The 27,697-nt window shown below is 41.7% G+C and overlaps 1 protein-coding gene across 1 annotated transcript in view; it reads left to right on the plus strand.

The window, feature by feature from the left end:
• The window catches only part of PATL1 (PAT1 homolog 1, processing body mRNA decay factor), a 40,848-nt gene extending 20,345 nt beyond the window's left edge, over positions 1–20,503 (plus strand). The window contains exons 10-19 of the mRNA XM_007497540.3: positions 3,385–3,565; positions 8,594–8,717; positions 9,059–9,156; positions 9,703–9,762; positions 10,284–10,432; positions 11,387–11,546; positions 14,432–14,587; positions 17,927–18,018; positions 18,202–18,351; positions 18,773–20,503. Of these exons, the coding sequence (XP_007497602.1) occupies positions 3,385–3,565; positions 8,594–8,717; positions 9,059–9,156; positions 9,703–9,762; positions 10,284–10,432; positions 11,387–11,546; positions 14,432–14,587; positions 17,927–18,018; positions 18,202–18,351; positions 18,773–18,794 (1,192 nt within the window). The 3' untranslated portion in view covers positions 18,795–20,503. The remainder of the gene's footprint in view (positions 1–3,384; positions 3,566–8,593; positions 8,718–9,058; positions 9,157–9,702; positions 9,763–10,283; positions 10,433–11,386; positions 11,547–14,431; positions 14,588–17,926; positions 18,019–18,201; positions 18,352–18,772) is intronic.
• Positions 20,504–27,697: the final 7,194 nt, after the last annotated feature.

Raw genomic sequence — 27,697 nt, forward strand, 5'->3', positions numbered from 1 at the left:
GAGAGAAAACCCACACCCAGAAAAATATGAAATAGCAGCAAAGCAAAAACAAAGCAATCTCTTCACAGCCTATTTCACTTCATTGCCCTTTTCTCCTTTCATATAATTATCCCCCTACTTCAGGCCCTCATTACCTCTCACTTGGACTATTGCAGTGGTCTACTGATTGGTCTTCCTACCTTAATTCTCTCCCCTCTTTGATCAATTCTCCACACAGCTACCAGACTGATATTCCTAAAGCACAGATCTGAATTTATTACCTCTCTTCGTTTTGTCTCTAGGATATAATACTGACTCCCCTGTTTAGTTCTTAAAGCCTCTCCTAATTTGACTTGAGCTTATCTTTCCAGGTTTCTCTCATATAATTTTCCTCCATGCAGTCTATGTTCCAGCTAGGTTGACCTTCTTTTCTTTCATCTCTATCTTTGCATTGGCCATCCTCCATTTTTGGAATGTTCTCTCCTTACCTCAACTTATTAGAATCTCTAGTTAACTTCAAAGCTCAGCTCAAATAACACCTTCTATGGGAAGTCTTATCTTTATCCTGCTAGGGCTCCCTCAAAAATTTTGCGTGTATATTTATACACATGATGTTCCTCTTCCAAATATAATAGTGTATGTTCCTTAACAACAGGGCTTTTTTTTTTGGTCTTTGGTCCTCAGTGTGAACATATCTGGTAATCTGGTATATAGTAGGTGCTTAACATATACTGATTAAATGAACTTGTGATCACGGACTTGAAGGCTCTCTACCTATTGTGCCTCATACATTTTTGTATTTCTTCCTCTCTTTTCTTTCTTCATAACGGTTCGGTTCCAATGCAGAAGAACAGTAAGGGCTAGGCAACTGGAGTTAAGTGACTTGGCCAGGGTCATACAGCTAGGAAGTGTCTGAGACCAAATCAGTACATCTGTCTCCAGGCTTGACTATCTGAGCCACATAGTTGCCTTTGTGTATTTTTCTTGATCAGTCAGATCATCCTATGTGCTAATGGCCATTTAACTTTTCCTACTTCCATCCTTGACCTTTTACACATTCTGTTCACACATTTGTCAAATCACATTTTTATCTTCCAAAATACTTCTCCAATTATTTGGCTACATTTCCCCCTTTATTTGAAATGAGTATGGCTGTGGTTCAATACGTACTATGATATTTATGTATATGTGTTATTTTGTACTATATTCTTAATAAGTATTCCATATGCATTGTTAACCAACTGTAATGGTTTGGGTCTTAAGACCAAGCATAATCTTATGGCCAAGTGACAGGTTTTATGACTTGTCAAAGTCCTTGCTGGTCATACATTTCAGTGAGTAATACAGTATTTAGGTGCTTAAAGAACCTTAATTTTGAAATTTTCTTCTGAATTTATCACAAAGTTTTGGAGTGAGTTGCCAGAAGATATCACCTCCCTTTTATCAGAAGGATAGTGGAGACTTGAGTTGGAAAGAAGCATTAATAAGTTCAATACTAGGGCTCATGGTAGGCGTCAAGTATGCTAAAACAAATGAGTCATTGTTGCTCTCCAGGAACTGATATTCTCCTGGTTCACATAATAGTGAGTGGCAGATAGACTGCCCAGACTCAGTTTCCAAACATTTTTCTCTTTATTGCCTATACTTATTAACATCTTTTAAAAATATGTATAATGCAATTATATTCTTTAATTTGTACTTTATTTCTCTTTAGGGGTTTATTCTCACTGCCAGAGAGGAAAATATTATTTTTATATATACATTTTAAAATTTATTTTGAACATTCTTTTCTTTTTTAAATTTTGAGTTCCCAATTATCTCCCTCCCTCCCATCAGAAGGCAAACAAGATGATATAATTTATACATGTGAAATCATGTAAAACATATTTCCATATTTGCCATATTTCAAAAAAAAGACAAAAAAAACAAATTTGAGTGAGAAAGTTAGACTTAAATTTGCATTCATAGTCATCATTTCTTTCTCTGATAGTGAATTATATTTTTTTTGTCATGTGCCCTTGGAATTATATTGGATAGTTGCATTGATCCAAATAGCCAAATCTTTCGGTTGAATGTCCTTATAACATTTGTTACTGTCCACAACACTTTCTCAGTTCTCATTCATTTTGCATTGGTTTATCTAGATCTTGCCATGTTACAGCACCGTAATATCCTATCACAATCAAATATCATAACTCATTCAACTATTCCCCAATTACTAGCATCCTCTCAATTTCCAGTTGTTGGCTCCCACAAAAAGCTGTCCTTTTCCTTTTTTCTTGATCTCTTTGTGATATAAACCCAAAAGTGATATTGCTGGGTCAAAGGGCATGCATACTTTGATGTCCCTTTGAGTGTTATTCCAAATTGTTCTCCAGAATAGTTGGACTAGTTCACTACTCCACCAACGGTCCATCAGTGTAACTATTTTTCCTAGAGAGAAAAATGTTTCTTTTTTTACTTCCTAAATTTCACAGCCATCAATCTTGTTAAAGTTGCTAATCATAGTAAATATATAAATCAGTATAATATTCTTGTTTTGAAATAGAGTTGATAGTTCCTTAAGCATTAACACTGGCATTCCGTATGTTTCTTATGCAGTTATGACAGGACTGTTAAAAAATGATAATATGGGGGCAGCTGGGTGGCTCAGTGGATTGAGAGCCAGGCCTAGAGACGGGAGGTCCTAGGTTCAAATCTGGCTTCAGACACTTCCCAGCTGTGTGACCCTGGGCAAGTCACTTGACCCCCATTGCCTAGCCCTTACCACTCTTCTGCCTTGGAGCCAATACACAGTATTGACTCCAAGACGGAAGGTAAGGGTTTAAAAAAATGATAATATAATTCTTATCTATAGATACAAAAAAGAGGAAATAACTAATTTTTGTCAGGCTACTTAGGAACCTGGACTAGAGTTAAGTCAGACTTTTCAAAGTAAATCTCATTTTGCAAATCTTTTTTCACTAGATTCTGGACTGTCTTTTGTTGATCATTTTAACTTAGATATTATACTTTTGAATTTGCAGTAACTAAATCCTTTTTCAGCTTTCACATTCACATAAAGTTAGGCCATGAGCCAACCCTTATTTTTCTTATAACTGTAAAATGAAGAAACTGGATATGAAGATCATCAAAGATCCTTCAGGTTCTAAAATTGTCCAAGTATTTTACATTCTTACCTTTAAAGGAATGCAAAGAATTTTCTGCTTATATCTATTTCTTTGCATTGTGCAGCCATCTCCCTTAAATTATGACTTAATTACATATCCTACCTAAAAACATTTTTTAAAATTGTACTGTTTACTTTCATGTTATTAAAAAGGTATATTAATAGCATCAAAACAAGGCAAGGTTCCTATCATTCCCAAATCTATGAGTGAATTGAGTATGTCTTCTTTTCCTTAGTCAACATCGAGGTATAAATGGTGCAGCTGGGGATAGAGGTCACCGGAGCAACAATCAGGAACAGCTACGAAAGGACCCATATGCCAACCTTATGTTACAACGAGAAAAGGATTGGGTTTCGAAGATCCAAATGATGCAGTTACAAAGCACTGATCCCTACCTAGATGATTTTTATTACCAGGTACATACTTTCTGCTGATTTTTTGTATGCTCTTTGGTTTTAAATACTTAAATGAATTTGTGATTTTTATTGCTGCAGGACTCCTTGATGCCTTCTCATCCTGTAAGATTCTTGCTCTTATACCCCAAACACTCTATAGTAGATCTATCCAGTACTCTAGAGACCTTCTACATATTTATTTTAATTTACTCTTGATACCACAATAAACACCTTCATTCTTTTGTTTGTTTGTTTGTTTGTTTGGTGATAGCACCAAATTTGGTCGATTTTGAACATTATTCCCTGGTTACAAAAATCATTTTCTATTCCTCCCTTCGCCCCTCCCATAGCCGACGTACAATTCCACTGGGTATTACATGTGTCTTTGATCAGAATCCATTTCCATATTGTTGGTATTTGCATTAGGATGTTCATTCAGAATCTACATCCCCAACCATGTCCCCCTTAACCCATGCAATCAAATGGTTGTTTTTTCTTTGGTGTTTTTACTCCCACAGTTTTTCCTCTGAATGTGAATAGTGTTCTTTCTCATAGATCCCTCCAGGTTGTTGTAAGGATAATTTTAGGGTTGTGTTCAGGATCACTGCATTGCCACCAGTGGAGAAGTCCATTACATTCGATTGTACCACAGTGTATTGGTCTCTGTGTACATTGTTCTCCTGGTTCTACTCCTTTCGCTCTGCATCACTTCCTGGAGGTTGTTCCAGTTCACATGGAATTCCTCCACTTTATTATTCCTTTGAGCACAATAGTATTCCATCACCAACAAGTACCACAATTTGTTCAGCCATTCTGTAATTGAAGGACATCCCCTCATTTTCCAATTTTTGGCCACCACAAAGGGTGCAGCTATGAATACTCTTGTCTTTTTCCTTATTATCTCTTTTGGTTATAAACCCAGCAGTGCTATGGCTGGATCAAAGGGCAGATGCCTTTGGGCATAGTTCCAAATTGCCCTCCAAAATGGTTGGATCAATTCACAACTCCACCAGCAATGAATTAATGTCCCAACTTTGCCACATCCCCTCCAACATTCATTACTTTCCTTTGCTGTCATGTTTGTTTTGATTTGTATCTGATTATAAGAGATTTAGAGCACTTTTTCATGTGCTTATTAATAGTTTTGATTTCTTTGACTGAAAATTGCCTATACATGCCCCTTGCCCATTTATCAATTAGAGAATGGCTTGATTTTTTTGTACAATTAATTTAGCTCTTTGTAAATTTGAGTAATTAGACCTTTATCAGAGATTTTTGTTATGAAGATTGTTTCCCAGTTTGTAATTTCCCTTTTTATCCTTCATTCTTTCTACACTGCTGAATCACCTCCTTCCAAATATATATTTCTCAGGCAATACTTTTCTTTTATAGCCCCATTCAAAAACAAGTGTCAGTGGAATTTTCTTTTGAAATCCCAAACTGTCTCAAGACTTGGTAAATTCTGTTCTTCATGCTGAATGCTGATGTCTATTAGTCCTTGTAATGCAATGGAATTTTTTGGGTGCACATTTCAATTATTTTCAGTAGTCCTTTTCAGTTTAATATATCAGATCCCTTCTGCATTATCTTTGCTCATCAGTATGGTTCATCCTTTAGATTACTCAACTTATTTGAAGAATCAGACTTTTGTTCTAGTAAGTGCCTGTCTTCCACTTCACATTCCTTAATCCTTATCCACCTCAACCCTACCTCTGTTGTGTCCCACTTTGTTCTTACCCTTTGCCTTCTACAATTCCCTCCTTCCTTGTTTAATAGACTTTTCTGTATTTCAGTACTCTTCCTTTTGTGCCTCTCCTATCTGCTTCTTGCAGAGACTTGGGTCCCCATAGATGACACCACATCCCTGACCACTCCCTTCAGCACTATATACACTTCCTTATATACCCCCTTGCCCATTGGTTTTAGGAGAGTTGGAATACTTCACACTCCCCAGGCCCACTTCTAGAATCTCTCTTGACACATCAGCTCCTTCCATCCATATATATATTATGGACTCCAAATCCTAATGGAAGTTGTCATCTATGTCATTCAGGATTCTTTATCAAGACGTTCAGGACCAGAAAGGGCTTTTTTACTAGAGACTTTGGCATATGTTGATGAAGCTCCATACTCCTCAGGCTTTTTTAGGTACCATGAATGACCTCTATTCCACTTGACCTTTTACTTCACTACCACTCATGTATATTCCATTTCTACCACTAAAACCTCCAAAGAAATGTTTTCTATCTTATTGGCCTATCATTCAATACTTCCCTATTCGTCACCTCTCCTAAACTTATTTATCATCCAGTACTTCTCTCCTCTCTACCATTGTTCTTGTTCTTTCTTTACTTTTTTCCCTTTCTCAGTTTCTACCTTGTGATTTCAGCTCTATTGTACTCTAATCTCAAGTCCATCCTCTCTTGTCTTGTCAGTGTTCATAACCATGCCAGACTCTAGTGTAAAAATACTCCTGCCATCTTCTCCACTCCTGTTCATATGATGCTGAATGAACTTGGAGGGAATCATTCAACCAAACCGACCAGGTCCACTACAGATATATATTTGCTAATGTCAAATGGTCCTCAGTCTTCATCTTTCTTAACCTCTGTGGCATTCAACATTGTTGACCACCTTGTCTTCTTGGTTGGATACTCTCTTTTCTTTGTGTTTACATGATACAGCATTTTTCTTGGCTTTCCTTTTACCTGTCTGGCCTCTTCTCAGTCTCTTGTTTGGTAATGCATATCATGTCCCTCAACTATTGGCTAGATCCCCAGACTTTGTTCTAAACCCTTTTCTTTTTCTTCACTCTCAGTTTGTGTCCTTAAAAGCTCCCATGGACTTAATTATCATCTTCGTGCAGATGACTTCCAGATCTGTGTTTCTAGCCTTACTCATTCCTGAACCCAAATCTTCAACTACTTATTGGATATTTCAAATGAGATGATTTCTTAAACTCATTATATGCAAAAGAGAATTCTTGATCTTTTCCCCAAAACTCACTCTTCACCCTAATTTCCCTATTTCTGTCAAGGGCACCATGATCCAATTGTGTACTGAGGGTTTGAAACATTGATGTTACCATGAACTCTTCACTGCTCTTCAACCCACATATCCAGTCAGTTGCCAGGTCTTGTCATTTCTTCCTCTACAATATTTCTGACATCTGTCCCCTTCTTTCCATTCAAACAATCACCACCCCACTTCAGGCCTTCATTGTCGTTTGTGTGGACTACTGAAGCTACATCCTGATTTGTCTCAGTGTTTCCAGTCTCTCACTACTGCAATCCATCTTGCACATAGCTACCAAAGTGATTTTTCTAAAGGTCCAATTTGAGCATATATTCACTTATTTCAGTCATGTCTGACTCTTATGACCCCATTTTGGGATTTTCTTGGCAAAGCTCCTAGAGTGGTTTGCCATTTCCTTTTCCCCAGTTCATTTTACAGATGAAGAACTGAGGCATACAAGCTGAAGAGTCTTGCCAAGTGTCTGAGGCCAGTTTTCAACTCAGGAAGATGAGTCTTCCTGATTTCAAGTTGCTGTAGCACTCTATCCACTTTTCCACATAGCTACATAGTGTTTCTCAGTTAAGTGCAGGGTGCCCCATTTTATCTCTAGGTTCAAATATAATTGGTTTTAAAGCCCTTCACAACATGATCTCAAGCTGCCTTTCTAGTTTGGTATCACTCCCCCTCCTGCACTCTGTGGTTCAGTGACAAGCCTTTTTGTTTCTTATACACCGTCTTTGGGGCTCTTCACTGCCTATTCCCTGGAATAGTTTCCCTCATCACCTCTGTCTCTTAGAATCTTGTTTCCTTCAAAATTTTGCTCATGTCATTCTTCATGAGACTAAAGCTTCCCGAGGGGAGAGAAGCTTTAAGGTAGGAAGATAGAGGAAGGATAGAAGTTTTGGATACCACGAGGGGGATGGCGGAGCCAAATTATAGATATGAGGTTGCAGGAATGAGTCAGAAATCCAGGCCTTATTAATTATCAATGAGCCACAGCAACACTCCAATCAGTGGACTACTCAGAAGGCTTGTACCGTCCAGTGATCCAAACTTAATACCACACAGGTCGGAGAGATGATAGAGAAAAGAAAATGCCTGGCCAAAGGCCAGGTCCCAGATGAGAGAGATAGAGAAGGATTAAAGATGGAGCTTGGCCAGAGGCCAAACTCCAGCAAGGACAGGCATCAGTGGGAGCTGAGATCCAAGTGAGGAAGAGAGGGAAGAGTGGGAAGAGTGGAAGAGAGAAGGCGGAGCATGCTGTGGCTGTATTTAATCTCTTTGATATGCAAATATACACAACACATAGATGTGGTTTCTCTTAGCCAGGTGAACACAAAGAAACCTGTTTTCCTGCCTAACCTGTGGGAAGTTGGGGTCAAGGGTCAGAGGCTTTCCTAGCCATGTGCAAGACTGAGCATGCTCTCTTCTAAGACAATCTGTACATACTGTTTCCCTTGCCCCTAGACAGGTGTAGACAGCTACAGAGACCTTCTCTGATTGTCCTCTGTTGCTAGGACTCCCTACCCACCCAGACAGCCCCTGCCATACTCCCTCATAATTTTATATATATATATATATTTTCTTATGTATTTGTATGTGTTATCACTCCAATAGAACTGAAGATCTCAGAAAACAGTAGTTTACCAATTCCATCTTTGTATCTCAAGACCTTTGTACAATGTCTGGCACCTCGTAAGTGCTTCCTCAGGCTTGATGAAAGATTAAATTGATAACAGTAGATTTTCAGAGTTAGTTAAATAAAACCTGGAATATCGGCAAGCCAAACACTCTTATCCTGCCCAAACTACAGCTTCCAGTGTGGCCCATTATTCTGAATCATTAACATTTGAAGGACTAGGCACATGTGTCAATTGATGCAAATATTATAATTTTGCTTTGAAATAAATTTTTTGTCCTTTCTATTTTCTTTTTCTTAAAGATAAAAAAATAAATGTACTGTGTCAGTTGACACAGCTTAACTTCAGGGCCTTCTTGTATTAAAGATAATTTATAATTCTTTCTGTTCTTTAGAACTACTTTGAGAAACTGGAGAAACTCTCAGCAGCTGAGGAAATACATGGAGATGGCCCCAAGAAAGAACGTACCAAGCTGATCACTCCCCAAGTGGCAAAGCTGGAGCATGCCTACAAGCCAGGTGAGTGTCTTAGCATTCAGTTCTCTGAGTGTTGAAACTATTTCAGGGCTTCCTAGGCTGGAGTTATACATGTCCTCTAAGCCCTCATTCTACAGCAAGACATTAATGCAATGAATGCATTTCCCATGACACCTTAAAATAAAGAGTAAATATCTTCAATTCTTATTCCACTGTGTGCTGAACTTAGGGGTTTACGTTATTGGGAATTATTGGGAAATATACATTCTCAGAGTTTGGACATAAAGGATCTTTTCTCAGATTTTGATGAGACAATAGCATTTTCTTTAAAAGCTGTCTGCCAACATTGTTGTGGTTGTTTTGTTTTTATTTTGTTTTTGCAGTGCAATTTGAGGGCTCTTTGGGAAAGCTTACTGTCTCTAGTGTGAATAATCCTCGGAAAATGATTGATGCTGTGGTAACATCCCGGAGCGAAGATGATGTAGGTGTTAGCAGAACTGTCTACTTAAAGAGATCTGGATTATCACCTTTCCTTCCTTGTGCCCTATCTGTGTATAACAGCAGTGGGTGGAGAAAAGGCTTGTTATTTGTCTGACATTTGCCTAGTTCTTGAGAGCATACCATGATTTCTTTGCTTCTGTCTCCTACCCTCATCTCTGTCTTTTTTTTTCTTCTCTTTTTCTGTCTGTACACACACACACACACACACACACACACACACACACACACACACACACACAGAATATATGTATTTACATACACATGCAGTTCCCATCACCTCGAGCAAATGTATCCTACGTAAGTTTTATGTCCTTCGGTATCTACACTTGGGCACTACTGGTTCATTTGTCTGTATTTTTCTGTGGTATTGTTTAGTGTAGCTTCTTCACTTTCAGCAGACAAAGGTTCCCTGTTCAGCTCAGTTTACACAATCTTTTTGCCACACTGCCTGCAGGAAGATACTCAGTCTAAGCTTTGGGATGGGCTTGACTAAAGACATAGCACTGAGGCGTCTGTCTTTTCTTAGGAGACCAAAGAGAAACAAGTTCGAGACAAGAGACGAAAGACTCTCGTTACAATTGAGAAAGTAAGTTCTAATAGTTATAACAACAATCAGCCACCATCGGGAAATTGCCAGATTTTTATACACATGTATAGAGCTTTTGAAAGTGCGTATGCACAGACACATGTGCACACTATGGGAAAGTGCATTTATTGGAATCCCAGAAGGGCTCAGTAAATGACATCATCTGGGCTTTAGTCACTTCTTGTTTGTTGCTTGTTGCTTGCCAGGCCATTCTAGCAAGCGCAGCAGTTTGGAGCTTTTAAGTACAATTCCAGGATTTCTGTTTTAAAACTTAGGCAAAGGGTAGACCTAATTTTTCTGCCTTTAGCCCTGTGGAGAAAAGGTAAGTAGAAACATAATAGGGAAGTATCCTGTTGGGAAAAGTTCAAAGCTCATTCCAGATCGAATAGAGACCTGTAGTCTCCCCGTCATCTGTTAGATTACTTCAGTTTCTGCTTAATATATCTAGTGCTTTGAGTTGGGTGGGCTCAGGGCTTGACAATGCGATGCCCTAACCCAGGGGCCTCTGATTGTCCCCCTAGACATACAGTCTGCTCCTGGATGTGGAGGATTACGAGAGGCGCTATCTTCTAAGCCTGGAAGAGGAGCGGCAGGCACTGATTGAGGAGAGAAAGCAGAAGATTAGTGACATGTATGATAACCTGAGGGGGAAATTGCCTGGGCAAGAGAGGTAAGAGCTGCTGTTGGGGAAAGCATAAGATTGATAGGGTCTTTGCTTCTTTTTGTTCATGGAGAGTTATCTTTTTATCTGTTTGCATACACCGTGCCTTTTTTTTTTTAACCCTCACCTTCCATCTTGGAGTCAATACTGTGTATTGGTTCCACGTCAGAAGAGCAGTAAGGGCTAGGCAATGGGGGTTAAGTGGCTTGCCCAGGGTCACACTGCCGGGAAGTGTCTGGGATCACATTCAAACCCAGGACCTCCCATCTCTAGGCCTGGTACTCCATCCACTGAGCCACCCAGCTAACACCTACAGTGCCTTTTAGAACAATTATTTTCCTAAATCAAGGTATACACTTAGCTGTAGTTGTTCATAAGGGTAAACTCTCCCGGCAGTAAGCCTTTCTAGAGTTGGATTGAGAGTGGCATTTTTTATTGTGGAGAAGCAGACATGAAGAAGAGAGATTAAACATGTCAGGGATACCTGTCTGATAATTCAGGAAAAATTCCTTTTTTTTCCCCTACCACTTCCTTCAGGTTTAGGAATCAACATAGTAGCATTGATGAAATTAAAAGGAGGATTGGACCCTATCTGACATGAACTGGCTCCCCATTTTTACCATGAGAATTTTTCCCTAAAAAGTGTGCATACAGATCATACAGATAGACACTGTAAGGAGTCAACATAAAGTTTGCCCCTAAGTCTTTTGACAAAGATAATAAATGAAATGGTTCAGTACATAGGCAAAAGCATTTCATGCCTAGACGTTTGGGGTTTTTTTGTTTTGTTTTGTTTTGTTTTCATTTTTTCTTTGAGGAAAGGGTAGGTTTTGACACTACTTATAGTATAACAGTAAAGTGACCTCATGAGATATTCCATTGACAGTGTTCTTAATGGAATGAATCAGGAGCTCACTATACTCTTGATTTTGATTTAATTTGAAATCCTTTCTCCCTTTACAGACCAAGCGATGACCACTTTACACAGATCATGTGTATCCGTAAAGGGAAGAGAATGGTTGCCCGTATTCTTCCTTTCTTGTCCAAAGAGCAGGCAGCTGACATCCTCATGGCAACAGCCAGGAACCTGCCCTTTCTGATCAAGAAGGATGCCCAAGATGAGGTAACAGCCCAGGAGAGACACCTTTCCTTTAGTCCTTCACAGCTGATAGCAATTCTAGGTTTTTCTCTTTCCTTCTCCTTAAGGCAAGAGAACTTTTCTCAGAAGTATGTTCTGGTCATTAAAAGTCATCTACTGGAGCCTTAAGTTTTTAATCGCTTGGAGGGTAGCAGAGCAGGCCATACAAACAGGAAGAAAAGAGCTGGTATATTGCTTTGGGTCTATAGTGTTGGGTCTATCTCTCCTGTTTGGCACTTTCTTCATGTGCAGCTTCTTCCTTACTGTAACTTGATTATTCACTGTATAGCTTCTTATGGAGTGATTAAATGCCGCCAATTGGGGATACAGGTACAAAGACCGACAGAACCCTGCTTACCAGGAGCTTATGTTCTAATTGGGAAGGAAACAAGTACATAGTAAATATATAGCCATGACCAAGCATCGGTAAAGATGAATCAAGTAATATCCCTGTAAGGCCAGGCTGATATTTGTAAAACACTTTAAGTGAGCTGGGTAATGTTTGGATTCTTGTGCAGGGTACCTAAAAATCTCAGAATACAAAATTTAGAGTAGTTTCAGAAAATTCAAAACTGGATAAAGTTCAATAAGTAGTACAAAGTGATGTCTTAAAAGTACACTTCAGGGGATAGCTGGGTAGCTCAGTGGATTAAGAGTCAGGCCTAGAGATGGAAGGTTCTAGGTTCACATCTGACCTCAGCCACTTCCCAGCTATGTGACCCTGGGCAAGTCACTTGACCCTCATTGCCTAGCCCTTAGCACTCTTCTGCCTTGGAGCCAATACACAGTATTGATTCCAAGACTGAAGGTAAGGGGTTAAAAAAAAAAAGTACACTTCATAAAAACTAAAACTGAAGAAAATATGCGATGCACACAGGAATAACAAAGAAACTTGTGAATTATGGCAGACTGTCTTAATGTCTGGTGCTTCTACTTAGAAAGATCTTATGATCTGGGATTAGAGAACCCTATGATGCTCAATCTGGAAAAGGCCTTAAAGATCACTTCATTGGAGTCTTATTTTATAGTTAATTTAGGACCCCAGAGCCCAAATAATATGACACATATATGTTGAGCAGTATCTTTCTACAGGCCCATGTTAAATTATTGTGTTAAGAATAGGAGAGGAGGGGGCAGCTGGGTAGCTCAGTGGATTGAGAGCCAGTCCTAGAGACGGGAGGTCCTAGGTTCAAATCTGGCCTCAGCCACTTCCTAGCTGTGTGACCCTGGGCAAGTCACTTGACCCCCATTGCCTAGCCCTTACCACTCTTCTGCCTTGGAGCCAATACACAGTATTGACTCCAAGATGGAAGGTAAGGGTTTAAAAAAAAAAAAGAATAGGAGAGGAAATTAAAAGACCAGAAAAGGGTATATGATTCAGAGAATGGAAAATATGTCTCAGAGGAATGATGTGGTTTGTGGTTTAACATTTTGAAGACACTAAAGGAATGACTTTACTCTCTTAAAGCATATAAAATTGTTATGAGAAAGACACTAACCAGTTATTTTCTTAATGAACCATATAGAAAGAAATAGTTTTGAATTATAGTGGGAGAATTTGGAGGACATAGATGAGTAAACTTGTAGTTTTGCCATCTTATTTCTTGGGTGGATACCTTTAAAATAAGATAAATAATTATATTGTGTGAACTCTTATCTAGCCAAAAAAAAAAAAACCAACTGAACTCTTAGATTCTCTACTTTTCTTACTCTTTCTCTTTTTGGAACTCAACACCTCAACTTTGTAGTCTAGAACCAGAGTCTATGAACTTTTAAAATGCATATTATTTGATTAATGTGTTTCTTATTGGTTTAATTCAGTTTACTTGCAATCCTATGTTTGCATGTTTTAAAATGTTATTCTGAAAAGGAATCCAATTGATTGCACCAGCTTGCTGCCTGAGTGGAATCCAGGACCCCCAAAAGGCTAAGTGGTGTTTTCAAAGGGTTGGATTCTAGTTTTGGCTCAGCAATGATTCTCTCTATGATTGAGGACGAGTCACTTTTCCCTCCCTTTATATTAGTTTCTCCAGAATACCACTTACCCCACAAAGTGATTAAGGACATAAAATGAGGTAGGAATAAATATGAAAACTCTTGAAAAAGTCAACAGTATTCTGCAAGTAATCCGGCAGTGCACAGTCAAAAAGAAAAATACCCTTTGACCCAATGATTCCATTGTTGGGAACAGGCTCTCACACAGTGTTATCAAAAGCAAACAAAAATAACTCTCCAAAGATTTTCATAGCAACATTATATGTAATTGCAGGAGGAAAAAAAAATTGGAAGCAACCTCAATGTTCCAACAGTAGGGGAGTGAGTAAACAAAATTGTGTTACATTAATGTAATGGAATCCTCTAATGTAACTGAGATAGAGATGGAATGTAGAGAAATCTGGAATGAGCTTTATGAAGTAATGCAAAGTGAAAAATACCTGGTGAAAAGTGAATGAGAATTAATGGGAATAGAATCTTTATTGGGAACAAAAAGTGAGGTGCTGAAAAAGTGTTATACTTTAAGCATTAAAATTACTAATCCATGTTTATATTAATGTAGTGTTAAATTTCTAATAAAACATTTAACTTTTAAATGGTCTCTTAGATTCAAGATAATTCTATCTCTTGTGTATTCATAAAAAGATTTCTTCTCTTTGATTCAGGTGATATGGAATTGTTAATAAAATAAACTTGAAGAAGTTGGGGTGCTTTGGGACCTAATTTGAGGGTTACTCATTTTAACTGCAGATAATTTGATACTCTGTCCCTGGGATCCCTCACTTTTTGTTAAGTCTGGTTTCCTTCAGGCTATTGGATGATATGATTCCTTTCTCCCATTGTCAGTGTCTGATGCTTTTGTCTTTCTTTCCTAGGTTTTACCTTGCTTATTGAATCCCTTCTCCCTTCTCCTTTATCATCTTCCATCAATGACTGTCACCAGCCTTCTGCAACAGCTAATGAACCTACCTCAAAGTGCAGCTGCACCAGCACCCGCCAACCCACACCTCACTGCTGTGCTCCAGAACAAGGTGCTTTAGAACTCTGTACTCTCCTCCCCTCTGGACCTGAGCTGAAGTTGGCCACACAGGCTGCTATAGGGGCTAGCATAAGAGGCTGGGGAACCCTGGGAAAAGGCTGTTAACCTGCTTCATTTGTTATGGTGACAGTTAAAAATCTAGGCTTCTGGATATCCTGGGTAGAAATAGTAGTATCTACTCCTGCTTCTTCTAGTGCTCCGTAGTATCTCATGGTGTTAAATAAACTAGCTGACTATTAGTTTATATTCTTTTCTGAATATTAAAAGTGAGAAGGATATTTTAAAGGCAACAAAATTGGGTTCTAAAATAGATTAAATGTGTTTAAATCTATAGTTACTTTGGAAGGACCTGGAAATTACTGTGAATCTCAAAAGTCTTGGTGCAGTTTTAAGTTATCAAAGCTTAAAGAGTTTTGAGACACCTTTTGTAAATATGAAGAAAGTCTAATGCCGGTCAGACAAAAAAAAATCCAGTATTCTGACTTTGACAGTACCACCAGAGGGAATTTTAGTGGGAAAGCAGAGTTCCCTTCTCTGATATCAGATTCAAAAGGATAGGAATGTACATTCCAAAATATCCCTCACTTCCTAGTATGACTCTATTGTCTGTAAATTTACTCCAGTCCTTCTGAAACCTGTTTATGTTTTTAACTTTAGCTGCTCTAGGGATGAACGGTTTCCTGCCTTTATTGCTGGGGGTGCTTCCCCTATTTTTAATATTCTAGAGTTTGTTTAGTAGGTCTTGGTTTATACTTCCCTTAAGTTTTGTGATTTGTAGTAACTACAATTATACCTCCTCTTAGTGTTTGTGTATTTTTAGAGTTTACTTTCTCAAAGTCTGTCTTCAACTACCTCCATCACCCTGATAATGTAGGCACTTTACTGGGCCTTGCTCACGTCGTATCTTCTCTTTTGAAGTCAGTCTCATTAAGAAGCCTTTCCTTTTTTAACTCCTCCTTTTGCCTGTACCATAGTTCGTCTTTTGGTGCTTCCCTTCCATCATCAGTTCAGTGCAAGAAAGAGTTTCCCAGTAGTTAGAGTTGTACAGCCATGGCTTCTCTGTCTTTGGCCAGATGACAGACACCCAGTTAGGGGTGTCAGAGAAGAGAGTAGGTGCATTTTACAGGGGTTTTGCTCATTTCTTTCTCAGACTCAAATTCATTTCTATCCCAATGAAGAGGAGCAGGTAAGCTCATTCTTGCAGAGCATATATAACTAGGCAGATCTATTCCCCAGAAGGGTACTAGCCAAGTTCTTTATGTGCAAGCTAAAAGGCTCTCTGTATTATGACTCTTGTAGAAATAGTGAAGGGGCAGGTGAATGCTTGGGGTCTCGATGATTTAGATGGCAGAAGAGGATTACGTGTAACAGACAGCCCTACACTATCCCCACCATCCAGCTCCTTCACTCCTATTCACATGCTGCTTAACAGAGCTGGAAGTCACACAACATTGCTGAATGGGTATATTACATTCTCGTCATCCAGTTAAGTAGGCCCAGAGTGAAAGCAAAGTAGTCTTCTGTAGTCGATTCTGTATTAGCACAAAGCTTTTCCAAACCTCCCCCTCCCCAGTTTTCCTCATCTGAAGATCTTGCCATTTCATGGGACCCTCGACCCTGTGCCCCACTCTTTCCACCTTTCTCCCAGTATCTCACAGTAATATCTTTCTCCTGGCCAAAGCCAGCTTCTTCCTGTATTTCCTTGGTCCAATCCCTTCTCCAGCAGATTGCCATTTCAGGCTTCCCCTCCTCTTAGTCTTCTGCCTCTTTCTGTCTGCCGGATCTTTCCCTGATATCCATGTGACTCTTCTTAAAAAGTCGTGTCATCCCGTTAGGGGCAATTAGAGCGCTGGGCCTGGAGTCGGGAAGATCTGGGTCCACATTTGGGCTCAGAACTGTGTGGCCCTGGACAAGTCTTACCAATAGCCCTGTTTGTCTTACCAATATCCTTGCCAAGAAAACCCTGTGAACAGTATGGTCCATGGGGTCACAAAGGCAGATGTGACTGAATGACTGAACAACAACCCTCACCTTCCATTTAAGTAACCCTGCCACATCTGTACCTTCTCTCCTCAGTTGACACCAGCTGCTGACCTCAGCACCTGACCAAGTTCCTCTCTCTGGAGTGACCAGTGCTCTTCCTCAGTCCTTCCTGACTCCCTCTCCTTCCAGACTTTCTCCTCTGGGCTTTTGGGACACCGCCCCCTGCTGGTTCTCTTCCTCTTCTTTATCTGTCTCCTTTGCTGCTTTATCCTCCAGAGTCCATCCCCTGCCTGGATGGATGCCAGCCATCTCCCCACACTCCCTCAGAGACCTTGCCGGCTCACAGGGTTTTCCTTTGCTGATTCCCCTCAGATCTCGCCTTCCTGACTCAGGGACCCCTCTGCTTCATTACCTGACCATTTCCCTATTGGACCTTCCAGATCAGATAGGATGGCGATGTCTCCAACATGCCCCAGACCCCCCGCCCCCTGCCACCACATTCCTCGTCATCCTGCCAGCCTCCCAAGATCAGAGCCCCAGTGTTTCCTTTGACTCATCCACTCTACCCAGTCAATGGCCAGATGTTTGCATTCCTCCCCTGCATCTCTCACAACTCCCACCTTAGTGTGGGCCCTCTCGTCTCTCATCTAGATTATTTCAGTGACTCCCCCATTGGTCTCCTTGCTCTCAGCTCTTCCCACTTCAGTACATTCTCAACATTGCCCCTAGGTTCATTTTCTTAAAGCTCAGCTCTGACTGTGTCAGCACCCTTGTCAGTAAATGATTCACTCTGTTGCCTCCAAGATAAAATCTAAATTCCTCCCATTGGCTTTTTTTGGGAGGCAATTAGGGTTAAATGACTTCCCAAGAGTCCCATAGCTAGTAAGTGGCTGAGACTGAATTTAAATTCAGGTCTTCCTGACTCCAAACCCAACACTGTATCCACTCTGGGCTACCTAGCTACTTTATCCCATTAGCCTACCCTCAGTCTGTCTTTCCAGCTTTCTTAGAGATTACTCCCTGTGATCCACACAAAGCCAATTTCCCAGTTTCTCATACATGATGCTCCATCTCTCATTCCTCCCATTCCCTCCTCATCTGTGCCTAAAAGACATGGCCCAAGCATCCCTGCTCCACTTAACCTTTGCTGATCCCCTCAATGGCTATAGCCTCCCTGCCCCAGCTACTTCCTTTGAGGGCCCCTTTGTCTCTGTGTTTATTTTGTAGACTTGGCTTTGTTTTTCTCCCCTGTCAGCTCCTTGTGAGTAGGGATTGTTTCCTTCTGTTTTCTTGTCTCCCCAGCTGGTTATAACATACCTGACTCCAACTGGTGCCTTTTTCTCTACAGTTTGGCCTGTCACTGCTCTACCTGGTCCTAAGCCGTGGAGAAGAGCTGCAGAGTTCAGACTCATCTACAGAGTTAATGCAGGACAACCAGTGGTGAGTCAGGGCAATGCCCTCTGCTTCCAGGAAGTCTTCAGGGGGAGGAGGGCCTGGCTCACTTGAGTGGTTATATCCCTAATGCCTTGCACAGAATCTGGCACACAGCAGGCACTTGGGGAAGTCCTGACCGAACGATTCCTTTTTCCTTCTCACGTTCCTTTTGTGGCTTTTCTCTGTCAGGACAGAGTTGATGTTCATGGCCACGAGAGAACTCCTGCGGATTCCCCAAGCAACCCTGGCTAAACCCGTCTCCACACCTGCAAACCTAACATCCCTTTTTTCTCGTTATGTTGACCGACAAAAACTGAACCTGCTTGAGACAAAATTGCAGTAAGTTAAGCTGGCGCTCCTTCTTGTATCCAGGAAGAGGGTAGAGGTTGGGTTGGAGAAGGGATTGAAACTGAAAACTGAGGAGGAACAATGCTGAATGAAAGACAAGGAGAGCAAAAGGAGGCGCTTGTCATGAGAGTTCTTGTGCAGCTGGGTGGCACAGTGGAGAGAGAGCAGGAAAACCTGGGGTTAGCTGCTGGCTCAGACACTCACTGTGACCTCTCTGCCTCAGTTCCCTCCATTGTAAGTGGAACGATGACTCGGAGCACCCCTCAGAGCAATTGTGAGCATCAGATGAGATAACTGTAAAGCCCTAAAGTATTTGTGCCCTTCCCGTGTACAAATCTTGTGGCTGTGTCTGACAAGTGGCTTCTGGTTGGTTTATTTTCCTAACGTGCTTTCTTTTTCTTTACACCATCAGGTTGGTTCAGGGGATACGGTAAAAGAGCTCTGGACGCCCCTGTGTCTCCAGGTGGCCCACCATCTGCACTGCTGCCATCACCATTGGAGTGTTTTCAGTCGGGGATGGAAGGTGGCTCCTTCCCCAAAGCAAAGCCTTGTGGGATTGTTTCTCATTGATAACTGGTATTTGGAGACAGCCCTGATCTCCTGCCTCCTCCTCCTCCTCCTCCTCACCGCTCGGGAAACTTGGCTGGCTCTGACTTTTGCTGGTTTCTTCTCCTTGCTACTAGGTCACAATTCTGCATGTCCTGCCCTGCCCCCAATTCTTTTTAACTTCCCTGGGATTTTTTGGCTATGGAGTCACAGATGTAATCTCTTTAATCTGACATTTTCCCATCATTCATGCTGAGAGTAAATTATATCCCACCAAAAATATTCCTCCCCCTACCCTGTTTGATGCTTTGCCCTTATTAACATAACAAGACTCTAGGAGGGGACATTAGATAGAAATCTGATATTTGTCTTGCCTTCAGAGTCCCAAAGGCGTGATATGATGGCTTGGAAGAAAATCTTGCGTTGGGCTTTTGACCCTAGACCTTCTAACCAGCAGCCAGCTGGCGTGTGGGGAGTGTGGCTACTCCATCCTGAAATCTAACTTGCCGATTGCCCTTCGTGCTAGCTGATCCTAAATGGGCATCCGACCCACAGATAAAGCAGCGAGCAATGCCCTGTCTCATGAGGTGCCCAACTCTGCTCAGAAGTCTTCATTCGTCTCCTCCTTTCTCTTTCTGCTCCTCAGTCGTGTATTTGCTGTGGAAACAGCACGAGTTTAGTTCTTTCATCCTCCCTGAAACCATAAGAGAAATGAGTGGATGCTTTCTAGCCCCTTCCTTGAGAGACTGCTGCACAGGATGATAGATTTCCCCCCGTAGTCTGCATTAGCAGTGTAGGGTCCTAACTGCACATCTTTGCACACTTACCCACCCTGTCTTCCTGGGAATGCTTTAGAAAGCTCCCCTGTGGCTTTTCTCTAACCCATTTTCATTCAGTCCTCAATGGATAGAGGCCCCCCCACAGAAACCATGGATTCTGAGTTTGACATGGTCCTCCCTTCTCTCCCCTGCCTCCCACCTCCAGGTAGAACTGCTGTCCCTGCTCCGTTTCACTCGAGTCCCATTTCCCAGATAACTGTGGGGCCTGGATTTGAAGCCCAGCTGGAACAGCCCCCCAGATTGCCCCTATTTCCTTAACAAAATTCACCAGGGGGCCTGGGGTTTATCCCCAGCGGGTACAGCCCCCGGGACAATTTAATCTGATGAATTTTCCTCAATATCCAATACTGTTTCCCTGCTGTTGTTCGCACCTTTGGTATGTGGTGGAGAGGAGAGCTTCTTTTATTTAAGAAGATGAACATTTTGCACATGTATGTATTGTACAACCGGTGAAATCCTCCGTTAGAAGCAGCCTCTCCTCATCGCTCTTAGTTCACATCTCTCCCCTCATCCAGCCCCCACTTCTTTACGAACCATTCCTTCCCTCACTAACATCCAGCTTTCCCCAACCATCACTTACAGAATATTTCTGCCCATGCGCCTTCCTTCCCCCCTCACTGCTGATCAAGTGGACATTTCATTCTTTTTTTCCTTCCTGCGCTTTTACTTTTTTTGTTTGGTTCTGATTAATGAAAATAAAAGTTTCTAAATTTACATTTTTATAGGGTATTGTAAATAAAAACAAATTGTATACTTGAGATTATCTGTGCCTTTCTTTCTCCTTTGTGCACCTAAATGTGTATTTCTTAAGACTTCATTTTACATTTAGTCCCGCTAGTAAACACCTTAAAATGAGTAGAACCACCTTGGGAGATGGGTGCTGTTATTACCTCCCTTTTATACTTGGGGAAACTGAAGCAGAGGCTAAGTGACTTGCCCAAGGTCACATAGCTACAGAGTGTCCAGGGATGCCTTTAAACTCGGATCTTCCTGACTGCAGGCCCAGCAAGGGAGAAAATCTGCAGAAATAACTTTAGAGGGACTTCTGGGTGATGAATTTAGGACTACCCTCAGTCAAGAAGACCTGGCTCCATGTCCCATGTCAGAAGCCACTGGCTGTGTCTGTACAGGTCATGTAAACTTTCAGTGCCCCAGTGTCTTTCCAAGACTCCGCACTGTACAACATTTGCTGGTATAATCATTAAAAAGGGTTTGGGGTCAAATCGAGCATTATAAAACGTTGCTCAGGGTGTCTGCATGTGAACTAGAAGTCTTCCTGATACCAGGCCCAGCACTCTCCACTGCACCACCCAGCTGCCCCAATGAGGAACGTGCCTTAAGCTTTTTCTTTTCTGGCCCCTGCTCCAGATCTGATTGTTACCAATTTTAAGTGTAGTGCCAAGAGACCCAAGTTAGAATTCTGGCCCCTTTACTGACAAGCTTGTGACCGTGAGCACGTCACTGGTGTGATAGACCGAGACCAAGATCCAAATCGACTTTGACTTCACCAGATGGACCTGAGATCTTTCTAACCCTTGAGTATGGTCCAGTGATTCTAACTTCAGCCAGCATTAAGCATCAATGTTTCTTTAGCTCTTATTTTCTGACTTGGTTACAACTCAGATGACAGATGGGCAAGCTAAGTGACTTGACCAAGGTCACCTGGGAAGTGTCTGAGGCCAAACTTGAACCCAGGTCTTTCTGATTCACCGCATGGCTCTCCATACACTGTGCTACCTAGTTGCTTCCAAGCATCAGTTATTTGTAAGGAACTGTAGGGATTGAATATCTGCATACAGAGGGTTAGAGGAAGTCCAGGGTCTTCACTTAATGCCTGGCAGATAGGACCAACATTCAAAAAGTCTGGAGCTTCTCACAGCATCACTCCATTGGGACACCCCTTAGAGGTTTCATGATCCTCCTAACTCCCACTACACTGAATCCAGCACTGCCTTGGACATGGCTTTCCACGCGTGAGAAGGGATCTGAGGATGGATGAAGCTGGAGGGACCCCATCAACAGAGCTTGTGGCGTGGGCTAAATGGGGGCTTATTCCTTCCTCCCAAAATTTTTGGAGGTCACCTCAGTAAAACCTAACGGATATAGAATGAGAAAATGGAAGCCAGTATTCCTTGAGGAGGCTCCAAAATTTGGAGGCTGACTCTTCGATCTGCAGCAGATGTATAGAGTCCTTCCTGCTCCAGGCTGTTTGGGGGAGCCCTTGTTCAGTCAGGGAATCCCAGGTAACTAGCTAAGTCCTATTTCTACCCTCTGCATCTTTTCATCTTGTCTTCTGAATCGTTCCCGTGTTCTCTAAGACCTTTGACGATGGCTGGCCACAGCATTCGAGTGAATCCTCTGGCTGGTTACCAGAGCCAGAGACTGGGGGAATCTTTGTGCTCTGGCAGAGATTCGGTAGTTCCTATTTAGAGGTCCCCAAGCCTGAATGGGAAGGACGTGGTGGTGAGTGGTCCCAGCTCTCATGACGTCTACACTTTGGCAGATAGTCCATTCAGCTATAAGCTCCACCTACAAGTCCTTATATTCCAAGTTGCAGACTCCAAGAGAGACTTTCCAGGCAATGTACACCTTTACTTGCCCAGGGAATCCCCTCTCTGACCCACTACCGCCACCCTCGCCATTCCATCTTCAGTCTCAGCGATAGACACTGGGAATTTTATTAGCCTTGAATTCCCCTCTCAGCAACTTCCACTCTCCCAACCAGGAAAATCCATTATTTTGCACCACACGGATGCCCCAAAAGTTGGTTGGTTGTTGTCCTTCGTCCTCAAAGAGGACCAAAACAACATCATTGATGATGTCTTGACTCATGCATAAACTGGTTTTAAGTGTGGCAGAGTTGAACAAAATTGCCCGACTGTCTTCCAGTAGGTGGTGATGAATAGCACTGATTCTTATTTGTAGCTTTTTGTTCTGTATGTGAACTTTAAATTCATTATTGCCCAAACAACTTTATTGTTCTTCCTCCATGATATAAGGTAAACTGAGGTAGTGATATCTCTTTTTTTAGAGCCCACTTTTAGAAGAAATATCTGGGGGGCAGCTAGGTGGCTCAGTGGGTTGATTCAGACACTTCTTAACTGTGTGACCCTGGACAAGACACTCAACCCTTATTGCCTAGTTCTTATCGCTCCTCTGTCTTGGAATCAATACACAGTATTGATTCTAAGATGGAAGCTAAGGATGTGTGTGTGTGTGTGTGCAGGCTCACAATAGTGGCACGGAGCACTGGGGCAAGAATTAAGAAGATCTAAGTTCCAATCCCAAACTGGACACTTACTAGCTATGTCTTAAGCTGTCTTTGCCTCAGTTTTCTCCTCTATAAAATGAGGAGAATAGCAGCACCTGCCTCACCTCACGAGGACCATTGCGAGGCTCAAATAAGATAACATGTAAAATGCTCTGCAATATCATTATATCATTATGTTGTGTGAACCACACAACAAGAATGTTGGGTCTGACTTGGTGATTCCATTTGGAGTCTTCTGGGCAGAGATAACAGAACGGTTTGCCATTTCCACCTCCATCCCAGTTTTGGGATGAGGGAACCAAGGCAAATGGGGCTAAGTGCCTTGCCTGGGGTCACCCAGCAGTCTGAGGCCAGCTTGGAACTGGGGAAGATAAGGGTGACTCCAGGCCTGGACGCTGTTTTTCCAGAGCGTCACCTAGCTGTCCAAAGCTCCATATAAATGGTGGCTGATTTAGGAGGAATAGAAACCCCATGTGCAAGCGTTCCAAAATCAAAGTCCAGATTATATATGTCAACACTTAAGGATGTGTGTAGCGTCGTATCAAAGGTACGGGTGATAATAATAGCAAAAAGCACGTTAAGGTGTACAAAATATTTTGCAAATATTTTATCTTCATGACAACACTGTAGGTAGGTGCTAGAATTCCCCCATTTTATAGATGAGTATACAGGTTAAGTGACTTGTCTAAAGTCACACAATGGGTAAGTATCTAAGGCAAGATTTGAACTCAGGTCTTTTTGACTCCAGCATTAGCACTCTATCCACTATTTGCCACCGAGCTGCCTACTCATACATACTCTAGCTCCTCTACATGTTCATAGGCAGTCTTCCAAGAGTTGAGTCAAAAGATGTTATCCTCCTGTGGCAAAGCCAGCAAGGAGAGGATCTCTGAACTTTGCTAGACACATAGGTCATGGCTGAGTCCAGGCTCGAACCCTTTATGGCACTGGGCTCATCTAGCACAGCCTTTGAGAACTGGGCCTCCAAAGCAGAGGAGGATTTTAATGGAGAAAGTCAGGCTTCCATAATGAGTGATGAACTCATTAGAGGGAGCCATGATAGGGAAAGTGGATGTAGACCATGGCTTGGCTGAATCACTCGGTGGGCCATTCTCCTTCACGAAAAGAGCAGGGACTGAACTCACAGCTACAGACTTTCAGAAGTCTTCCATCCATTCTTGAGGAGCCTTCACTGAAGTCATCTCTTTTAGGCCAACATCCTGCCCAGCCCCATTAAATCTATTTCAGTTTCCCTCCCTGCCAAGATCATGGTGGAAGAAACGACTTTGACAGCACATCTCAGTCATCCCCGCTTTGAGTATTGAAGTGGAAAACTGACAGCCATGGTGAAATGGGCAGCCGTCCCAGTGAGGATAAGAATAGAACAACTTTGTTGGAAGGATCAAAGGGGACAATATCTGCAAAGCATTTAGCACAGGGCCTACTCCGTAATAATAGGTGCTTTATTATTCTATTATATAATTCTATTATATTATTATATTATATAAGCATTTTAGAAAATGCTTGTTCCCTCCCCCCTTCCAAAGTTGTCCATCCCTTGGTTGTCTCTGCCATCCCAATATGAGTGTGCCATTAAAATATCGAGTGTTGAGATGCACCATCAGCATCCCAACCCTCTTACTAATCTATTTCTGCAAAGGATGCTACCATCTTTCCAGTCACCCAGATCCATATCCTAGGAGTTCCTATTGAGTCTTCACTCTTCCTCATCTCTCTGAACAAGTCCTATGCCAAGGCTTGTCTCTTCTGTTTACTCATCATCTTTTGTATCTGTTTCCTCTCTACTCGTGCCATAACCATGCTAGTCAAGGTCTTCAACATCTCTCCATTCAGACTTTTGCAATAGCCTTCCAAATCGACCCCGCCAGCCTCCAGGATCTCTTTTCCCAAAGGCCCAATGGATAATCCCAAAGTTCTTCCCTACTCACATCACTCCTCTGCCCAGAAAAGCTAGAGCAGCTCCCTACTGCCTTCAGGATAAAACACAAACCCCTCAGCCTGGCATCAAAAATCAGGCCGATTGCCCATTTCCTCCCATCCCTTCCCAGGCATTCCACATTCCAACCAAACTGCTTTCAGAGATGATATCCTCCATACCTTTGTACAGACTGTCCCTTCTGTTCTGTTCTGTTCTGAAATGGTCTTCCTTTTCCCTTCTGTTCTTTGGGAATCCCCAGATCCCTTCAAGGCTCACCTTCTGCAAGAGGCCATTCCCGATTTCCCCCATTGCCAATAGTGCACCCTCCCAAATCACTGTTTCTATTTTGTACGTATCCTGTACTTACTTGTCTATAAAGATGTTCTATCCAGAAAAGGATATGAGCTTGGCTCACTTTTATATTCATTTCCCCAGTGACTAACACAGTATCTGGCATATAGTAAGCATTTAATTAAGTGCTTGGTGCTTGAATGGCTGAAATAAGCCCTCTTGGAGAATGGGAATATATGGATTATCTTTGTAATACCTCCTGGCTACCACCCCAAACTATAGCCTTCTCCAGACACCCTCATTCCAGCCTGGCTGCCTTGAGTCTTAGCCAACTGGCTACCATCCATTGTCTTGTCAAGTTGGCACCGAGAAGGCCAAAATGGTACTGGTTCAGAGTTGGATACAGAAAAGATAGACCGAGCTGGAGGGATCCACGTGGGGGAGCCAGTGAAGACAACTTGGTTGGGCAAGAAAGGAAGGATAAGAAAAGAGTTTGGCCAGTTCCCTCCCTAACACAATACTGGAAGTCCATGAACTATTGATCTCTAAGAAACTTTGTGTGTGTGTGTGTGTGTTTAGAGAGGAAATTTTCATCTGAGCATTAAGCTATTTTGAAGATGGTTGACACTAAATAATAACAATAATGACCATTTATATGGTACTTACTATGTGTCAAGCACCTTTGATCATTATAACAGCCCTGGGGGATATTATCTCCATTTCACAGATCTGAAAACCAAGACAGGGGGCAGCTGGGTAACTCAGTCCAGAGGGTGTAAGGGAGCAGAGGGATTTCCCTGCTTCCAGTTTGCCTGAGTTTTGGGGGGTACAATGGTCTTGCCACTATGAGGATTGAAACACAAGGATGCCCTGATTCTCTAAGTCCTAAAACTCCACTACGTCCATCTCCCGATGGATTCTTCTGGTCTTCCAACTATACTATTTCTCCCTGGCTCTGGCTAATTTCCCCACCAACCCTGTTCCATTCTACCTGCCTACAATCCTCAGTTGTTGGTATAATTCTAAGTCTTTATAATTATAATATTTTCATATATTATTTATAATATTTAATATAATAATGATTATATAATATAATAATGATATATAATATAATGATATATAATATAATAATGATAAAATAATAATGATATATAATATAATGATAAAATGATAAATGTTAAAATGATAAAATAATAATGATATAATAATAATAATAATGATAAATCAAGGTTGTCTCCAAAGGTACTTAGAATGAACCCAAGATGGCTGAGTTCACTCAGAGCCCCCCAAGCAGGATCTCCAGGTAAAACTTCTCTTGGGCAGTGTTGGTAAACAGCAGGTATAGCTAATGTGCTCTCCAGGGAAAGAGGAATCTCCAAGTTAACGTTATCTTCTCCCTCAAACGGTTGAGGTAGGAAACCTCAGAAGAGAGCAGCAGGCTTCCGGTTGCTCGCTCAAACAGCTTTCTTCAGCTCCCTGAACATTCCAAGATCCACTCCAGGATTCTCGGAATGAGCTCATGCCAGTAGGAGACAGTATCTAATATTCTTAAACTTAACTTTATAAAAGTTTATCTTTCTCTAATCCTGTCCTTATGGGAGGTAAGGAGGAAAGGAGGGAGGAAGGAAGAGTGCTTATGTATTAAGTACCTACTGTGTGCCAGTTTTTCAGTTGTGCCCAACTCTTCATGATCCCATTTGGGGTTTTCTTGGCAGAGATACTGAAACGGCTTCCCATTTCCTTTTCCAAATCATTTGACAGATAAGGAGATTGAGGCAAATAGGGCTAAGTGATTTACACGGGGTCCCACAGCTAATAAGTGTCTGATACTGGATTTGAACTCAGATCTTCCTGACTATTTATTGTGCCAACCAAGGTGCCATCCACTTTCCAAAGGCTGTTAGAAAAATTTGCCCTAAAATCCACAAGTATTTATTAGGAACTTACTAGATAGATCCCAAGTGTTCAGGAATAAAAGTATGAAGAATGAAGCGATCCCTATTCTTAATGAGTTTAAGTTCTATATAATTATATAGAGCGATGATATCAAATGAAAAAAAAATAAACAAGTACAAGGTAGTTTGGGAGGAAAGCCTTTGGGGACGACGGTGGATCAGGAAAAGCTTCCTACAGAAGATGGTGCCTGGGCAGTCCTGAAGGAAGACAGAGAGAGAGTACATGCCAACAACTGGAGATAGAGAGTATGAAGGGTCATGGAGATGAGAGATGGAGGAGCAGAGAGAAAGGCCAGCCCGAGTGTACTGGGGAGGGCAGTAAGGGGCATAATGGCCCTTGAGTATAAAGCCGTAGGGCCATGCCAGATTGTGTAGACACTTAAAAACTAAACATGGGAATCTACATTTTTTTCCTAGAGTCAAGAAGAGGACACTGGAACTGGCTGAGTAGGGAAGGCATGTGATGAGCACACCAGATGTACTTTTATCCACATCA

The sequence above is a fragment of the Monodelphis domestica genome, chromosome 6 (assembly GCF_027887165.1).
Source record: "Monodelphis domestica isolate mMonDom1 chromosome 6, mMonDom1.pri, whole genome shotgun sequence".
Classification (NCBI taxonomy): domain Eukaryota; kingdom Metazoa; phylum Chordata; class Mammalia; order Didelphimorphia; family Didelphidae; genus Monodelphis; species Monodelphis domestica.